General features: G+C 36.1%; 1 protein-coding gene across 24 annotated transcripts in view; it reads right to left on the bottom strand.

Moving 5' to 3' along the window:
- KCNMA1 (potassium calcium-activated channel subfamily M alpha 1) overlaps positions 1-17,962 on the bottom strand; it is a 511,087-nt gene that overhangs the window by 68,129 nt on the left and 424,996 nt on the right. For all 24 annotated transcript variants that reach the window (XM_030485710.1, XM_030485686.1, XM_030485685.1 and 21 more), the window contains one exon: positions 3,907-4,000. In XM_030485710.1, the coding sequence (XP_030341570.1) occupies positions 3,907-4,000 (94 nt within the window). The remainder of the gene's footprint in view (positions 1-3,906; positions 4,001-17,962) is intronic.

A 17,962-nucleotide genomic window follows, 5' to 3' on the forward strand; every position in this document is an offset into this window, starting at 1 on the left:
TGCACGACACCAGAGGCATCAAATGGTTCTACCTTTCTTCTCTGCCTCAGGAAGAAGGAGACCTGATTTGTGATCACTGCTACTTGCAGCTTTCCTTCATTTTCCTTCTACTTCCTATTTAAATTTTGCTTTTTATTGTAATAGGATGTCCTTGTGTTCACATCTCCACAAATGTACCAGTTTTTTCCTATTGCAGTTTAAATTATTTTTAAATAATACCCATATTCTTGTGAGTTTAATGGGACAGACTTCTGTTGATGTAAACCAGATAGAAATAATCATGACAATGCAGAGTATTTTTCTAGTTAATTTGCATTTGTAGCTATAGTTGGAATTTGAAGGATTTATTTCTGATTGCTTAGATTCTTCCACTATTACATCAGTGTGATTCTGCTCATGTTATTTTGATGTGATGCAGGATTCAGTTAGAACAGTGACTTTCTAAATGCGAATCTAGACCATCTGTGATGTATGCAACAAACATTTGTATGCCTACCATCTATTTATTTCAGTTAGTAATATATTGGCATATAGAGAGAGACAATAACATCAAAAAGGTTAAACTGAAAAGATGTCTTCAATTTATCTATCTGGATCATATGTGGTAATACAGCTTTCTACTTACATGTGAGTAAATCCCAAAAATTCCCTCTTTCTGACCAAGTCTAAATAAACACCTGTCAGATCTCCTGTCGTGATGTCCCAGGGAATGCTTATGATATAGCTTCTGCCCTCTGTTCTACACCGGTGATGGCAGAAGTCATAAAGTTTTATCTTATGGCATAATACCCTCTTTCCTGATTTGCACCCCCACTGTGGAAATACGCAGCATTTTCAACATTACCTTAACTGTAGGGCTGCTCAGAAAGTGATTTTAAAGTCACAACTCACATTATAATTGATAAATGAACTTTTCATGTATTACTCCTTTATACGCCCCAGACTTCTTGTCCTCCAGGCCCCCTCTAGATCCAGGCCCATAACTGAGGAAAATCTGCAAAGTAGCCAGCTGTTTCTGTGGGAGGAACAGGGGTGAAGCTGGCTTCAAAAACGAGTTTTTAAAGCAAATTTAGGAAAAATATTGCAAAGATAAATATCAGCTACAGACATGACAGTGCTTTAGCTGATTTACCTCTTGTGTACCTCTTTAGCTGACATACACTAAAGATTTCTGGGCAGGAAAGCAAGTACCTGTCACTTTAGGTAATTCACGAGGATACAAAATAGCAGATGATACAGCCCACCTTTGTTTATCAGAAAGGAGAAAAGAGTTTGACCATTACACACAAAGCTTAACAGAGTTCTCTTCTAATTCAATCCACTTTGTCTTATTTAGCACCTTGAACCAAAGTTAAGTCAGTGTAGATAAAGGGTAAGATGAAGGGACAAGAGGTTGGGTCTGGGGAGAGGCTGAGGGTGCCAACACAGGGCTGGTGAATAAATTTAGCAGCAAGGGAGAAGAAGAAGAAAACAATGTCTGGATTTGGAAGCCTGGCAAGTTCTCCACTCGCTGCTTGGCCTGTGTTTAGCAATTCTGATGTGCTACTGAACAGACAGCTCAGGCTCAGGACGACTACTCTCCCTCAGTCCCTCTTCAGCAGGCAGTGAAAGCAGGCTCTACTTTGAAAATCTTCCCCCATCATGCAAACTGACACAGGCATGCTTTTCAAAAACCCACAGCCAATCTGTTGATCATTACTTATTTACAAAGGCCTTCGGGCAGAAAGTCCTGTAAAAACCATACTTGATACAGTATACACTAGCTTTTTCTGCTTGTGGAAAAAAGTACCCCTAAGGCTACCTCAAACCATCACTTTCTATTGCACATAAAATGTACTGTGTAACACTAAAGTATTTAATATATATGGTATAATATATCTACAGGAAAGGCATTTGTGTAGAAGTATGTTACCCTGTATTTGGTAATTTGATGTTTTGCTGAAGGCTATGACTTGAAAAAGCCTGCACCTAGTACAGAGGACCTGTCATCTCAGTACCCAAGAGCCAATAGAATAAAGAAGTACCCTTAAGCAGCAAAACTTTGACACAGCTTTGAAGCATATGAAAACAGTATAACTCCCCAGAATTATTATTACTCAAGATCAAAGAAATGAGGCATACTTTACATAGCAAACAGGGACAGTGTGTTCAGCTCTCTCTATCTTCCCCTCTCTTTATTTCTACTTCCCCAAAATTTGGATTTGGTGGGGGGGGGGGGTGTGTGTGTATGAATTTCCCACATGTTTAAAACTTTAAGTGGTTAAAACTATTATCACCAAATAAGACTGTCCAAAGGGAAGTAAATTGAAAATGATGCTAGCATGACAACTGGCACCATAAAAATGAGAAGCTTTCCAGTATGTTCATTTTATTCTTCCTCATAAACTGTAAACAAGCATGTAAATCAGTGTCATATGGGCAGGACTGAGTTAACAGGAAGGCAGAAAACTTTTAATGATACATTTAACATTAATAGATGGTCAATAGGAAAAAAAAGCCACAGCAGGGTGCATTTTCCTCTGTGAATCAATCTCACTTTTGGTTCTGCACTCTAAACAGGGATGAAGATGACTTCTAAAAGTTATGTCCTTGAATATACCCCATATTGCAGTAACAATAAACAAATATGGATGCTTCTGTAACTGGTCAAAGAAAATTCTAGTCCACTGACTGAAATACAAACAAGGATATTACCTAACTGTATCCAGAATCGTTAAAGGAATAAAATAAATGTCATCAGTGATTTTATATATGGAAAGAACTATATATTCATATTATTTTTCTTTCACTTAACCTCTGTGACTACAGAGCAATTACAGTTATACATACACCAAAACCCCAAACTGCATGAATGTGTCTGTTTATATATGTAAGTAAGGTTACATTTTTCTGTGTATATATATATTGATATACATATATATATGCAGTGGAAAATCTCTACTATGGTATTTAGTTCTGGATACAATTATGGACTGAGGTTCCAGCATGGCTATTTAGATACGCAAAACCAGAGCAGGAATGCCTTCCTTGTAGAAAACTCCATGTCTACTCTCTGATCCTGTTCTGACTGACTTGAGCAGGCAAAAGGTGAAGCACCTTTTGCAAATGCTACATTATTTTAACAGATTCCAATTCCTTGTTGCTTTTCTAGTTTTAACCAATCTCTTAGAGGTAGTTTGTCCTATGGAAGGAAACTACATTATCATAGAAAGGCGTACTGGCTTAAAATAATATATACACAGCAACAGGGGTAAAATATTGCTAACAAGATGATGTTTTCATCACCCACTTTTAGAGTATATACTACCCTCTTAAAAATGCCTGTATTTCATAATTAATGTGCTTTTAGCCTGACTAAAACTGCATTAGTTTTGAACTTTGCTTTGGCAAGTACATAGATTATTAGACTTTTTTATCAGTCTAAATCAATTAACAGAAATTTGATTTCAATCGACAGGATAAAAGGAAGGTAATATTCAGGTTCATTTTTGATTGTGATGATACATCTCACATATGGCCTTAAGTACAGAAAACAATACTCAGAGGGAATCCAACAAAAAGAGAATTGCCCGAGGCAAACTAACCACATGAGTTCCCCTGATTGGTTAGTGCTATCATTAGTGCCACTGCTGTTTAAGAACTACACACAGACAGGACAGGGTGACAGCTAAGACTTTAAAGCCTATGTATTTTTCAAACAGCTTTTCAAACTGTTTTCATGACAGAATTTTTTTCAGCTCTATCATTAACTGCTGACAAGCTGACAGAATAAATACTTCAGCCTTTCAGACACGATCTAACAATCTTCTTTTTTTCCATCCCCCTCCCCTTATTTTTGATGTGAGGGGAGGAGAAGAGGAAGGAAGGAAGAAAGGAGATGAAGATACAAGTTTCTTACAGTCTTACCTCATCAGTTTGGGTGAGGAGTTGGGTGAATTTCGCATGCCTCCATTTCGCTGCTTTTTTTTGGGTGATAGTGTTGACGGCTGCTCATCTTCAACTGGAAATATAAGGAACTCATGAGATTAAGTACTGCTCTAAGTGCAATGTGAAATACAAGTGAAGTAGCAAAGAACACACACTCTATCTCCATTCACGCACTGATACTTCATTGCTAACATAGGCCCAACAGTAATAAAAATCAAATACATGTTAGTCAAAGAGATTGGTTTGAAGGAGAAGCAGGGGAGAATACCACAGTTTTGAACACAGGCGTTCAAATTGGTTTCATACTTCAAAAACAAAGGAGTGGGGGACCACATTCGGGTTATTCATAAGAGTTATTTTCAGTTAATCTGCACTACAGAAAAGTAGAATTAGTGCTCTGCTATAGTCTCAGAAAGACAGAGTACTAAAAAAGAAAGACAAAGCTGCCAGCCTGCTTTTGCTAATGAACTAGACACCAGTTGGTTCTTGCTGCTCACATGCCAAACAACAGAGTCTTCATGAAGAGATGTAAAATATTCAATGCCTTGATGTTCAATGATTCAGTTAGTTGCGAATGTGAACGCAGCCTGCCATTGTGCACAGATCTCCAGCACAAGTCAGACCTCATCACTCTACCCTTCTCACAGAAGGGAGTTTTAACAGGAGTTAACAGAATGAGGTTGAATGGAAGTGGGGAGACAATACCTGTATAACAGAGGATGCATGTGTTATGCAATCTTTTAATGAAGATGAAGTGCATTTTCAATGACAGATCCAGATGTAAAATCACATACAGTTTTGCCAATCATAAACTACTCTTGGATAACCTATGTCACAATACATACTGCTTAAACAAGTGCAGCTTTTTAATAACTCATCTCTATCAATTAACCATAATTTTTACTGCTTCAAGATTTTTCCTGCACTTGATAAACTCCATATGAGGTTTGCATGTGCTATCAAATGGAATTATCTTATGCTTGCTTTCTCAAATTCATACTAACACTGAATTATTCAAATAAAAATAAAGAAAAATACATCTCTTTCTTCATTCTATTGTTCACTGAAAAAATGTACTAGAATATAATATAACTGATGCCTAGGAAGCTGTTACTTTAAAGCTAAAAGGAAAGAGATTAGTAGCAGTAGGAGGAGGAGCTATATTACAAGAGCTTAAGACACATTAGCAGTGCACAAGCAGAGGCTGGAAAAAAAAAACAATTCTAATTGCAACAAGCTACGCAGGAAGAACAACAAAACCTGGATATATGTCACCTACCCTAGACCTATATGGGAAGAAATTAGCACTATCCTTCTGCTATAACCCTCTTCTGACACAATTTTATTACAGACTGCATTCTAGTTGTCATGTCTGTCTGTTTGCCCAAGTCTACTATGGCACTTCATTTTACCTGGTCAAGACCAAAGGACTGGACTCTGAAAATGCAGATATGCTGACTTTTTAATTGATCTGACATCATCTAACACATCAAGAGAATCAAAACAAAAGAAAATATCACAGAAGAAAAACTAAACTAAACAAAACAAAAAAAATGCCATTGACTTCCCTCAAAATGCCCCAAAGAATGATGCAATGAGTCTCTCTAATAATTATTTTTTCACTAACTTCACTTTCTTTTCTTCTCAGGCATCATCCTCAATGACAAAGCCAGTGTTTTCACATCTGACTGTTCTTTTTTCCCAAGTCAGGGTTCTGTAGTGGAAATGCTTACTGATGATTAGTCAAGTACCATTCTTTTTTTGTCGGAGATAAATAAGCCCATAGAAAATTCTCAAAAATATACAAATTGAAATTTTCTTTCTGTGACAGTTTGTTTGGATTAAGCTAAATCACTTAAGAAGTTGGCTATTTGTAATATGACGTGAATATGCACAGAATTATTTTCTTAGTACTATCTTTCTACTTCTGATTATAACAAAGTACCAGAACACTCTCTGCAAATCACTCTTTTGGAAATGGCCTAGTCTTGCTTTAAACTTGTCTATCAAAAAGTTATTTGTGTGTTATTCCACACAGACAATATGTTGCTTTCAAGATATACACTGTCCTCTCTTGCTCTTTATAGGATATAAATATCCAGTTCCAACCTGATGAATCCACCACTTAAAAGACCAAAGAAACAAGCAACATGCAAAATGTTCCTTCCAGAAATCAGTTACGACTGATACATTTTGCTCTCTTGGTAGTAAAAATTCTAAATTTCACTTAATTTAATCTACTTCCATGGGATTACAGAATGTTTGTCAAGAGATTTAGTACTGCACCATAAGTAAAGTCTACTGTTATACTATTTTAGCAGGTTAAGGAAAATATATAGGCATCAGGATTGTGCGTAATATCTTAACACAAATCAACTGTAGATGATATTTCCAGGAATATTTCCATAAACAATAGAAAACACTGTTAAAAAAGAGTAATTTTCCAAGTTTTCAGCCAGCTAATAAGACTCCTGTCTGATTCTTACAGATACTGTAAGTTAGTACAATAAGGATCTTTCGTACTACATAGTCCAACATTTGTGTTCTCCAGTGCGGCCAATTGCTACCCTGCTGTCCAATTAAATACCAAAGTCTTACTAGTATCAAACATCCAGAATAATCATTTCTAAAACTAGATTTCTAGTGGTCTGTACTTATTTTTGTTACTGCACCTACAACAAATAAGCTCCCTTTTTTGATATGTGCTTGCCATATCCAAACCATGTAATTGTCACCAACTGCCTGGAAAGTCCAAGGTTAATGTGTCTCATTAGGTAATATCTGTTAGCAAAGCCTTCTGAGAGATCTCAATTTGTTGCTAAAGCAATGCCTTGCTTAAGCGAGGAAGCCATTTATTCTCATTGCAGCAATGAAGGGTGATCTATCTTAATCATATGACATCCAAACAACATTTTGTTTGGATGTGAAATCTGTGCGCAGAGTTTACAGGGCAGCTGCATATTAAAAATGCACCTCCATAAGAATGGGGGAAGGGAATCTGTGCACCTGAAATATGCGAATGGTATATAATGGACACCATTACTTATGGCTTGGTTCCCAAAAGTGTTGCAATGATAACTCAGAAGTGGCTTCCTAGTATTAAGTAGGATATAAAACATATTCGATTATTATCCTTCAGATACTCTTATCAATTTCCTGCATATTTGAGGAATTAGATCTAACAAAAATTTTAGTAAAGCCATAAAATGTCATTTTACTTTCATGGTTCCTGTGTCTGCATTCATTTAAAAGGGAGTCCTAAATTTGCTTGTTGTTATGAAAGACAACCATATTTCAAAAATGGACTGTGATATATGACAACTCAACTCTGATGTTGTATGCTTGACCTAGTGTTTTTGTTAATGAGCCCTTGTTTTTAGCATTTTGACATCTTTATGCATGATTTGTATTAAAATACAGTTATGTTGCATTATATTATGCAGACTTTTTTTCACCAGCTTTCATGAAAATTTCAAATAAGTTCAAGAATTGGACACAGAATTTTACAGAATCAGAACTCCAGCTTCTGAGTTCTAATAAAATTCAAGAGCTTGTTTGTGCATCCGTAAGTATAATAACACATTATATACTGTTGTAATAATCCAGTGCTCACTTGTCTAATAGGCAAAGAATCTAACAGGTTTACAGTTCAGGAAGACTCAGTGCTAGAAAAATGTCAGGCAAGTCTAATGAGGTTTCAGATGCTTCAGTTTATACTGGAGTTTAATTTAATGTTACACTGATGTTTTAACATGTTTACTTATTCTTGAGTAAAGAGGATTCATTATTTCAATGACATAATCTCCAGACAATGTTCTATCAACTGATTTAAGATGTGCTGGTAATTTTTACAGCCTTAATGTGGAACTGAACATCTGTAACAACATATTACTTGACTTTTACCCTCATTTCATTTTTAAAGCAAAATAAAAGGAAAGTCTTTCAGAAACAGTGGACAAGTTCATAACTTTTTTCATTGTTATTTTGTTACTATTTTCTAAATAAATCTGTCTCCTTCGCTGCCTCTCCCAGGTCACTAGCAGAACAGCTTTCAGACACTGTTTTTACATACCCCAAAGAGATAGGATTTGAAATAACATCTATGTTACTGAGCATCTCATGGACTGGAATACCTGGTAAACTCATTCTTCCTAGCATGTAAATGCTTCAGAGCAAATAAACCATATGAAAGGTAGAGCACAAACCACCCAGAAACATTAGTTGACTAGCTATATCGATTAACTTATTAATCACCACATCTGGAGAAATCCACATCTGGAAGCACTTAACAGAGCATTAGTAATGTCATAGTCACGTTGAAAACAGACTGCAAAACCATGCACAAACCAATCTGTATTGCCTTATGCATCCAGCTACAGGGCTACCTACGGAGATCTCGGTTCAACCCAGGCTTTTGGGAGTGGTAGCGGTATTTTACAGGCAAGCTGAGTGCCCTTTGCAATCTACAGTATGTAGATTTTCCTTGTTCAACAGAACTCAATAAGTTGTTGGGTAGGATGAGGCTCCCTTTACGGTTATTAACAAGTGGAACAGGTTCCGTGACTCCTTCAGTGGACTTGGCACCAACCAATGCATTAGCAGTTGCATTCTTGAATTGATATGAACATTTTGGGTAACTTGATCTAGCTGCATTCTTTACTTCTAAACAATAAGAAAAAGTTGAAATTAATGTCTTTGTATTAAAAATTATTTCAAACTACAGACATGAATCAGTTTTGATATTATGTGGAAATACAAACTTTAAAGCTTAAAGTATCGGTTTCTATTGATGAAATAAAGGCTTATTCAGCTTTCTCAAGTTTTTTTCTAAAAATGCCTTTTCATAAAAGAATACTTATAAAAGGATTATTTCACAATATTATCTTTAAGCAATAATCCCATCTAGGGTGTGTCTGAGGCAACACTTATTTCCCACGTGTTGATAAAGGCTCTGAGATTTACTACCTGTGGAAGATGTTTATTCCTTTGAATCTACTGAAAATGACAGGAGAGGTAGAGCACTCTGCTGCTATTAAATTAAATAAAGAATCATGGAAAAAAGTAAGGCCAAGACTTCAAAATTGTGCAAGCATACTTATGGAATTAAACTGATGCTTAGGAGCCTACATAAAATTTGTTGGGTATTCAGAAGTGCTGAATACAGTAAATTTCAGGAGTCATACACAGCACCTCTGAAAAGAAAGCTAATAAATTTAATTTCTAAGTATGGATTTATCTTGAAACTGTGATTCTTAGTCTTCCATTTCTAAAATATCAAAGCTAATTAAACAAAGAAACGCCACACGTTTATACCTCTAACAAATTACAAACTCTGTAAAAGACAATTACAAAATGATTTTATGGTAAAAATATGCAGCAATGATCTTCTAATGTTTGTTTCATTCTGAATGAGTATATTATAGAGAAGAAAGTATGTTACTGATTTACTAAGGCCTTATATTCTGTTATATATAATGATGTGAGGAAAGTTAGGTAGGGAGTAGTTTAGTAGAGTAGTGGACTGATAATCTTGCAGTATTATTTCCATGTGTTTCAATTGCCTTCAAGTTTCCATGGAGAACTTTGAGTAGACAGTAGCTCCAAATTATCTGAGGAGGCTGGCATGATTTTGGGCATCTTTATCTAATTTACCATCCACTAGAAATACTGTCTGGTAGTGGAAAAGACACGTACATAGCATCCACAAGTTTCCCACTTATGTTCAGGCACAAAATCTCTCTCACTCAAAAAAGAGTAATTTGGATGTACTTTTTGACAAGGTTCAATTGTTTGGTGACAAAGTACCCATTCCCATTCAATGATCTCTGAATTGATGGCTTGCTACTGCTCTGAGTGAATACGAAAATCAGTAAGAACAGAACTAGAGTCTAACTCACAATGTTTTTCTGTTCTTTGCTAACAGTAGTAATGTTTAAAGCAGAATGATAATAATGCCGACTCATGAGAGTTCACATAAATTTCAAATCACTGGAGGACAGCACATATCTTTGATTAGTAAAACTGCCACAAAAATGCTGTGTATCATATTGGATACACTACTTGAAAATTATAAATCTTACCTCGGAGTTACTAGGGTTTTGTCAAATCTTGAACTTCTATCTTTGATATTCCTCTAGTGAAACAATTTTTAGGTGATAAAATATAACTGCAGAGACCTCCCTCCCTACATAAGTCACTGGTCAAGCAGGTATTTGAACAGTTTAAAATACATCCATTCAGTTCTATTTTTAAACTAGGTATAGTAATATTTGAAATAATCTTTATAAATCTACAGGCCTACATCTAAGTATCTTCACATACAATGGAAGAAGATCAAAATCTATTAATAATGCCTATTCACCCTCCAATCAAGTTGTTTAAGAAACATCATAATCTTTTTACAGTCTCTTCTGGAGTACAAGAAGTGATGGTTGCAGATACCAGACCTGACTATTAAGCACTAAACTTCCATAATCGTGTATGTCTTATGGCATATTTCATGCAGATATAAGCAAACTTTCCCAAGAATTTGTGCTTGCAGTGTCACAGCATGAGCCAGAACTAAAACACCTTGTCTTTCGGTACGGCTTCACAGCTTGAGCTTGGCATCGTATTTAATAGCATCACATGATCTTGTTCAGCATGAAGGCAGACTGAGCTGCTTAAAACATATCCTACTTCCCTTTATTTCCAACTGTGTACATAGGTACTACCACTGAAAAGCAACACATTAAAGAATGGGGATAACACACTTGCTATTTTTGTCAAATTATTCCAGATTTAAAAGTTCTAATGACCAGTTTCACCCCATGACCTCTAAACTCCTGCCTCTGACAAGAGCTCAGCTGTTTCAGAAGAAAATGGAAGAAGCCCCATAGTACAGGAGTATCAAGTACCCTGTTCATAGGACAAGTTTCTTTCTGACTCCAACAGATTATGGCTTATGTCTTTTTACTCAATCTTGAAAAGCAAAGAGTACACTATAATATATGAATAACCTATCTTTGATAGACATAATTATCTCTTTCTCCATTCCTTTCATACAATTACATATTTTTTATCCTAGAAGAGTAAAACTGGTTGTTCTTAGTCTAAATAGCCTGTCAAGTTGTAGATGCACACTGTACAACAAACACAAGCACGTCAATGATACACAGGGAACTACACATACCAGCACAGACGTGCAATTTGAACTCAAGAGATTACTATGCTTTCTAAGCAGTATTATGCAACTCAGTGAGAAATACACCATCACTTCTGCAGATACATATTATAATGCACAGAACCTAAAACATTTTTTATAGTACTCTGTTGTTCAGCAAAGGCAGTTTCTTTTTATTAATAATTTATTAAAAATCTGATAGGGTGCTTGCACCACTATGTAGGCTGATTTCCATAGAAAATGTATTTGGGAAAAAAAGATTGCTGTTAATTATATGGAACTAAATACATCCTTACATGCTGTCACTGCCTTACTTGCAATTGTCTGGATGGGGGTAATTTCTTGTACCACTGTGCAATGTTAAACCACAACCTCCAAATCCACAAGGGTTCTCTTCCAAGTATGTGATGAGTTTAGCACCAGCAAGTCTACTAAAAGAGACCTATTTTCTAGTCACAGGTTAGTCTCTCTTTATCTAATATGACATAAAACTTTATTCTTAATGCAAATAGTCACAGGACAAGCGTGCTGCCTGTGTTGCTTATTCTGCCAAGGTTCATTAGAACTATTCAGGACACTTGTCATGTATCCATAAGGCATTATCATTGTTAACTAAGAATAGAAACAGGTACTGGTCATTTTGAGAGCAAATTTTGAATAGCTTTTTGACCATGGCAAACAATAAGGAAGTGGATAAGAGTAGAGTAAGAATAAGGAATTCCATGTTTTCTGTAGTATTTCCTAATTGCACCCTGGGTGAACACTACCTACTTTTGGTAAATGCTGTACAGAACTTGCCCACGAGATCTGTCAACATTAGACAGATAAAAAATGTCTATAAAATGTAAGATATTAATGCAATATATGTAAACGTATTTTGAAGCTACACGCATTTTTATTCCATTCCCCCACCCTCAAGAAATCCCTTTCAAGCTCAATGAATATACACTTGCCTACAGTCTGCATTATGGAATCATGTCTGTTTCTATTTCTCTAAATTTTATTTATTATAATGAAGATAATTTTAAATACAATCTGCAAGTCCCTGAACATTTTTAAAGCAACCAATGTAGTTAATCTACTGCCTATGGCAATCTCTATTTATTCTTTGTGAGCATACACTTGCCATAACTTAAAACTGGGCTGAGCTTTAATTTAAATGTAAGAGGCAGAATACCAGTACAGTGCTTTCAACAAAATGGCTGAAACTGGCTTCAGCATGATTTGCCTGGAAGGGAAGATGAAAATGTGTTTTAAAGGAGAAAAAAATATCCCGACCAAAACCAGACATTCTAAACAACCACCACCAATACCCACTGCTCCTTTCCTCCCCCATCTCTATCAGCTGCTAGGCTTTCAGCACCGTTTTTCGCCAGACACTAGCACAGTGTTTTCCTTCATAGTCAGCCATCAGCCAGAGCTGTCACTTGCAGATACTTCATTTTTGTTTCAGTCTAATTCATACTGCACTCCCTTAATCTCTGTAGTGAGTAATGCCATGTCACTGTGCAGATATGCCAAATCCAGCACTAGGAGTATAGAGAGTGTTTTTAACAGTTAAGCTATCTTGTTTTGTAAAAATATTTTATTTCTCCCCCAAACTTAACTGTTCTCTTTCTCCTCAGCATCTTCCCAGCTGACCTCCAAAGGAGCAATCACCGTTCTGCAATCTGGCATGTCTTCAATAAAGCTCAGCTTTCATATGGTCAGTGAAGACAAGCTGCAGCTCTGTATTACTAAATGCAAATAATCAATATGTTGATTGAGCTTTTGGCTAACAGACTTCTTCTGATGGGAGTGACAGTGAGCATGACTTCCCTCTTTCACAAGCCTGTTTAGGCTTTGCTACCTACCACTTTGTGAATCAGGCAACTGAAAATACCCACAGCAATTCCTCCAAACTGTCAGCTATTGCTGTGATTCCACCCAGCACCCCCTGTACAAGACAACAGATTAACCATTAGGCTAGATATGTTGAAAATATACAGCTTCAACCTTTCCCCAGCTAGCTCAGAGCAATATATAGATGATTATTTCAACCGTCAGCTGCCGCATAGACTTAAACCCCTGCACAATAACTCCTGGATTCATCTGCCCCTTGTCAAACTTGCACAGCTTTACTTTGAGCATACATAGTGTGGCAGTTTCACTGCGGATCTAGAATAATCCAGACGGCTGCTGTCTCTTTGCTAACAGGAAGCTAAACTGATGAGTTTGTAATGCATTTCTTATCAAAGGTAGTTTCAGGAAAGAAAATGTGCCCAATCAGTTTGGGTTGGAATTTAGCATAATCTTGAAATACAGTTTAATTGGAACATTTGTTGTTTGTTAGGAAAATAATATTATTCCTCCCCTTTAAAAATCACTTTATGCTAATGAACTATTTATTTTACAAATTTACTTGATTTTTTGGTGGTATCAGATGTAATGAAATCGTTGACTAGAAACTAGAATACAATGGTGCTTGATGAGATACAAGAATGTTAATTTTAGAAACTGCAGAGCAGTGTTTGCTTGGTGTCTGGTAATTCAAATGAAACAAGATTGCTGGTTTTGTTTCTATGTGCATTACAAACTCAGGGAAATGCATTTCATTGCTTTTTCTTTATACAAAGAGAAACAGATATCTGTTTCTGTATCAGAGATGATGCATATCTCTACATACTAGTACCATTAGAAAAGCAGGTGAGGCTCACTGGCTTTTAGTTGCAGTGTGTGCCACCTGAAACAGATAAGAAAAAGGCAAGATCCGAGAATGTCAAGAAAACATCATCTCAGAACATTTTACAAACACTGAGGGGTGCTTACATGAGACATGGTCTTTGAAACAGTGCCGCACAAGAAACATCTTTTTTTCTTTTTTTCTCTTTTTGTCTCAGGCTTGCACCTTTTGGCTAAAGGCACATGAAATTGAATGGCAAATGCATTGCCCTATTTTTATTTATTAATTTTTTTCTTTCTATTGGCATTCTATGCTTAATTTTTCATTGATAATACATGGTCTTTCATGCATAAGGGATTGGGGATTGAAATTCAGCTACAGATATATTCCTCACCTTTGCTTTTCCCTGAAGGCTGTAAAATGACAGTTAATAGAGCTACTCTGATATTCTGTGAAACCACGATAAACTTTAAGTTCCTGAGTTTTTAGGGTAACGTGTATATAGAATGAAAAACAGATTACAAAGGTGTTTGGAAAACCAGTAAATTTTTAACTTGAATCTTTTGGTGAAAAAAAGGCCATTTATTTTTACGGTTAGAGAAACGCCCTAAAATTACAGTAGAACTTCTTTTTTTCTCCTCATTGCTCCTTCAGTTTAATTGAAGAGCATAATTATTACGAATTCTTTACAGAGATAGCAGTTGTTATCACTTTTCTATTATACTGACTTCAGCAAGATGTAGTTGATTTAAAGTCCACTGAAGTCAGAGAAAACACATTGACTTCAGTGGACTTTAGATGAGGAACTGTTCATAGCTCATGCTTCAATGTGCATGAGATAAAATGCGTGATAAAATGGTGCAGGAAGAAAGTCTTTCCCGTGTATACAGCATTTTACATTCACTTGGGCAATTTAGAGAAGAAAGGCTTCAGATTTTATGGGCCTGGTTTCTTGTTCTTATACAGAAGTACATATACAATGTGACATGATTTGTACATAACAACCATCTTCCCTTTCCCCTGACAAATGTGCACAGTAGATAAAAAACTACTTTATTTAATTCCAAATCAAATTCTAATTTATAGACTAAGTCATAGGTCCAATGAACCTTGAACATATTTTCTGATTCAGATTTTAGTACTCTCACACATTTTTCTTGATTTTTAGTCTCCATTCTCCATTGCCTTTTCAGTTTATGATTCACTCTGTAATTGTTTACTCAAGTCATTATATTGTTACTGGAAACTGTCAAATGAAAAGTTAAGAAAAACCATCAGTGGGCTTTTTTCCCCTCTGTCCATTTAACTGTCCCATTGACTTCTCCACATGTTGTACCCATACAAAATACTATTTGGGTAAAGCAAAGTTTATTTTGGGAGAGTGAAGAAAGGGAGATGTGTCTAAATTGTAGAAGTTAAAACAGAACATGGTTTGTGTTCATGGGGGTCTGTTCTCCAGACAAACATCAAAGTGAAGGGAATTGACTTTGTCTTTCGAGAGTGCACTTTAGAGAATAAGGAAAGTCGAAGTCTCTCATTGGGTATGGTGAATGTAAATATTCTCTGAGTTAAATTTTAAATTCTGTTACTTTATTATGACAAGCTGTTCTGCTATCTGAACACTGAGGAGGAGGAACAGCAAAACACTACCCCTGTGTGTCAGAAAAGAGCTGTTCAGATCCTGTGTATCCTACTGTGTCACATGCAGCTATGAATTTGTTCTAGTGTTCCACCTGCTGCATCTATTAGAAGCAAAGTACGAAAGCTTAAAGCCACATGTTAACTTTTTAATAGACTACCTGATGATCCCATGGCTACAGAGGACTGGGAATCTCTTGACTGGGATTTAGTTCTACCACTGACCTGTTATACAGCCTTGGGTTGCTCACTTGCAGTCAATTCCCTTTTAACAGAGTTCCTTACTTACAGCTCTTGCTAAGACTCAAGTGACCAAATTAGCTGAAAACGTGGCTGTTAATCACTAATTTTCTCAGATCTACCAGGTATAAGATGGTGAGGTTGCTATCACTGTTTGGAAAGTAAGTACATTTGGAACACATTCCATTAGAACATACTACATACATATACGATAAGAGTAAACTGTTATTACAGTGGTTTTTGGTTGGTTGGTTGGTTTTTAATTAGACATGAAAGTGTAGCTCTTTAACATTAAACAACTGAAACATCTTTTTTATTTCTATGCTTCTTTTCTCTTTCCTTAAAAAAATATGGTGTCAGTTTAAGAACATTGATTTCCTTATGAATTGTCCTTTGACAGTTCCCCAAGGCATGACACGTAAAGCCAAAAGGCATGTCTTTGGGGGATTCTTTAAGAGTAGCAACACACAGCAAATTGTAGTATTTCCACACCCATTGTTCTAAATTCAGTGCATTGTCATAGACTACCCTTGTCTCAATACACAGCAATCCAAAGTGTATTGTCCTTTGTTCTATTGCCTCAGAAAGGATTTTGACACCAACTGAAAGGGACACAAATGAAGAAGTTGCAGCACTAGTGAGTGCAGACTGTAGTTATGTTGTTCTACCAAAGTGCAGGAGGAATCTGTTCTGTTTTTATTAAGTAAAGGAAGTTTCCCCTGACTGAATATGCTCACAATCTAATCAATCACACTAAAATCAGTGAAGTTCTCTATGTGGATAAAAAATAAGCTACTATTAAAAACATAAATTACAATAATTTGAAAGGCCACTCACCATGAACATTTTGCTGTTAACACTCCCTCAGCTCCATTACATTCAGCGGGGAAAATATACAATGCCTAGAAGTTACTAAGGGAAAAAGTAAGCAGGGGAGTCCTTGGTGATTGCCCTACTCCTTGGGATTAGAAATCTTGTATTTACTGCACAGATTGTGTTCCTCAGGAAAAGAGTATTTCAGTGCATAGGGAAAGGGACAGATATATGCTGACTTCTTTGGAGCAGGACTCCACAAATTTCAGCTAGATCTTGCTGCAGCTGTTTCCTTCCTGTGAACATTGGGAAGTGTAGTTTGCATCCCGCAGAAATCTAATTAGAATTACTACTTTGTTTTCTGGTTCAAAGTGCCAATTTATCTCAACATCTTAAAAGTATACATTTCCAGTGTAATTCCAACCTTCATATCCTGAAATTTTAAACTGAAATAACCTTTACTCTACCTTGTTCATGACAAATTTGAAAATGAATTTATGATAAAAATGTCTTCCTTTCCCAAAAAAGACATACAAGGTCCCCATGCCCATTTCCCTGCCAGTACAGCATTGTTGAGTAAAGACAAGATTTTCATAAACTTCTTATAAGTCTAGGGGACTGTATTCTTAACTTCTAAGATTTTATTTTTTTTAATTCTTCCTCTGCTTCCCAGTGAGTTGCCATATTTCTGAAACACACAATTTAGACGACATTGCTCAGTGTGGAGTTTTTTACTAGGTGGTTAGTATGCCACCAATAAATTGGATTTCCTTTTTTTTTTTTTTTTTTTTTTACTTTTAAACTTCACTACCATTGAATTTCTTTCCCCTTTTGGCTCTTGTTTACCCTTATAAAAAAGGGTATAGAAGTGTCTCTGTCTCTGAACAAGAATTGAAATCTTGACATTTAACTCTGGCTTTCTTATTGACAGTCTTATCCAGCTTTCATCCACATCAGTGGAAAAACTTCCATTTATTAAATGTTAATAGGATCAGGCTCAGTGATTCCCAATTTTCTTTCAGGTTCAGCTGTAATATTCCTCTGGGATGGAGGTCTTCACATAACTGTTACCTGTGAGGTCATAATCCCATTTTCATATGTAAAACAAAATGCATGTTTGCATACACGCCGGTTTATATACAAGTGTTTACACTGTATACAGCTATTTGGAAACACTTTTATACAATTAACTCGGGTCATCTGAAATATTATAAGTATTTTTTTAAATAAAATTGTTTCCTCGCAGAAGCAATACATACATAAAGTTCTAGGACGCTGTTCAGTCACTTCTTATTTCCAAGCCAGCACCACCACCTAGTGGTTACACGGAGTTTCAAGCCCCAGTGCTGTTTTTCTGTCTTCAAACCTACGCAGAAGTATAGAACAGCATTTCTCGGCTGCTCTTATAAGTAAAAATGTTATTGCTAGATGACAGATTTTTAGTCCATTGGCTGCAGTTTAACAATATTCTATTACCTAAAGTACGGCTTTCATAAAAGTGTGGAATGTTAATTGCTGGC

The sequence above is a fragment of the Strigops habroptila genome, chromosome 5 (assembly GCF_004027225.2).
Source record: "Strigops habroptila isolate Jane chromosome 5, bStrHab1.2.pri, whole genome shotgun sequence".
NCBI classification, from domain to species: Eukaryota; Metazoa; Chordata; class Aves; order Psittaciformes; family Psittacidae; genus Strigops; species Strigops habroptila.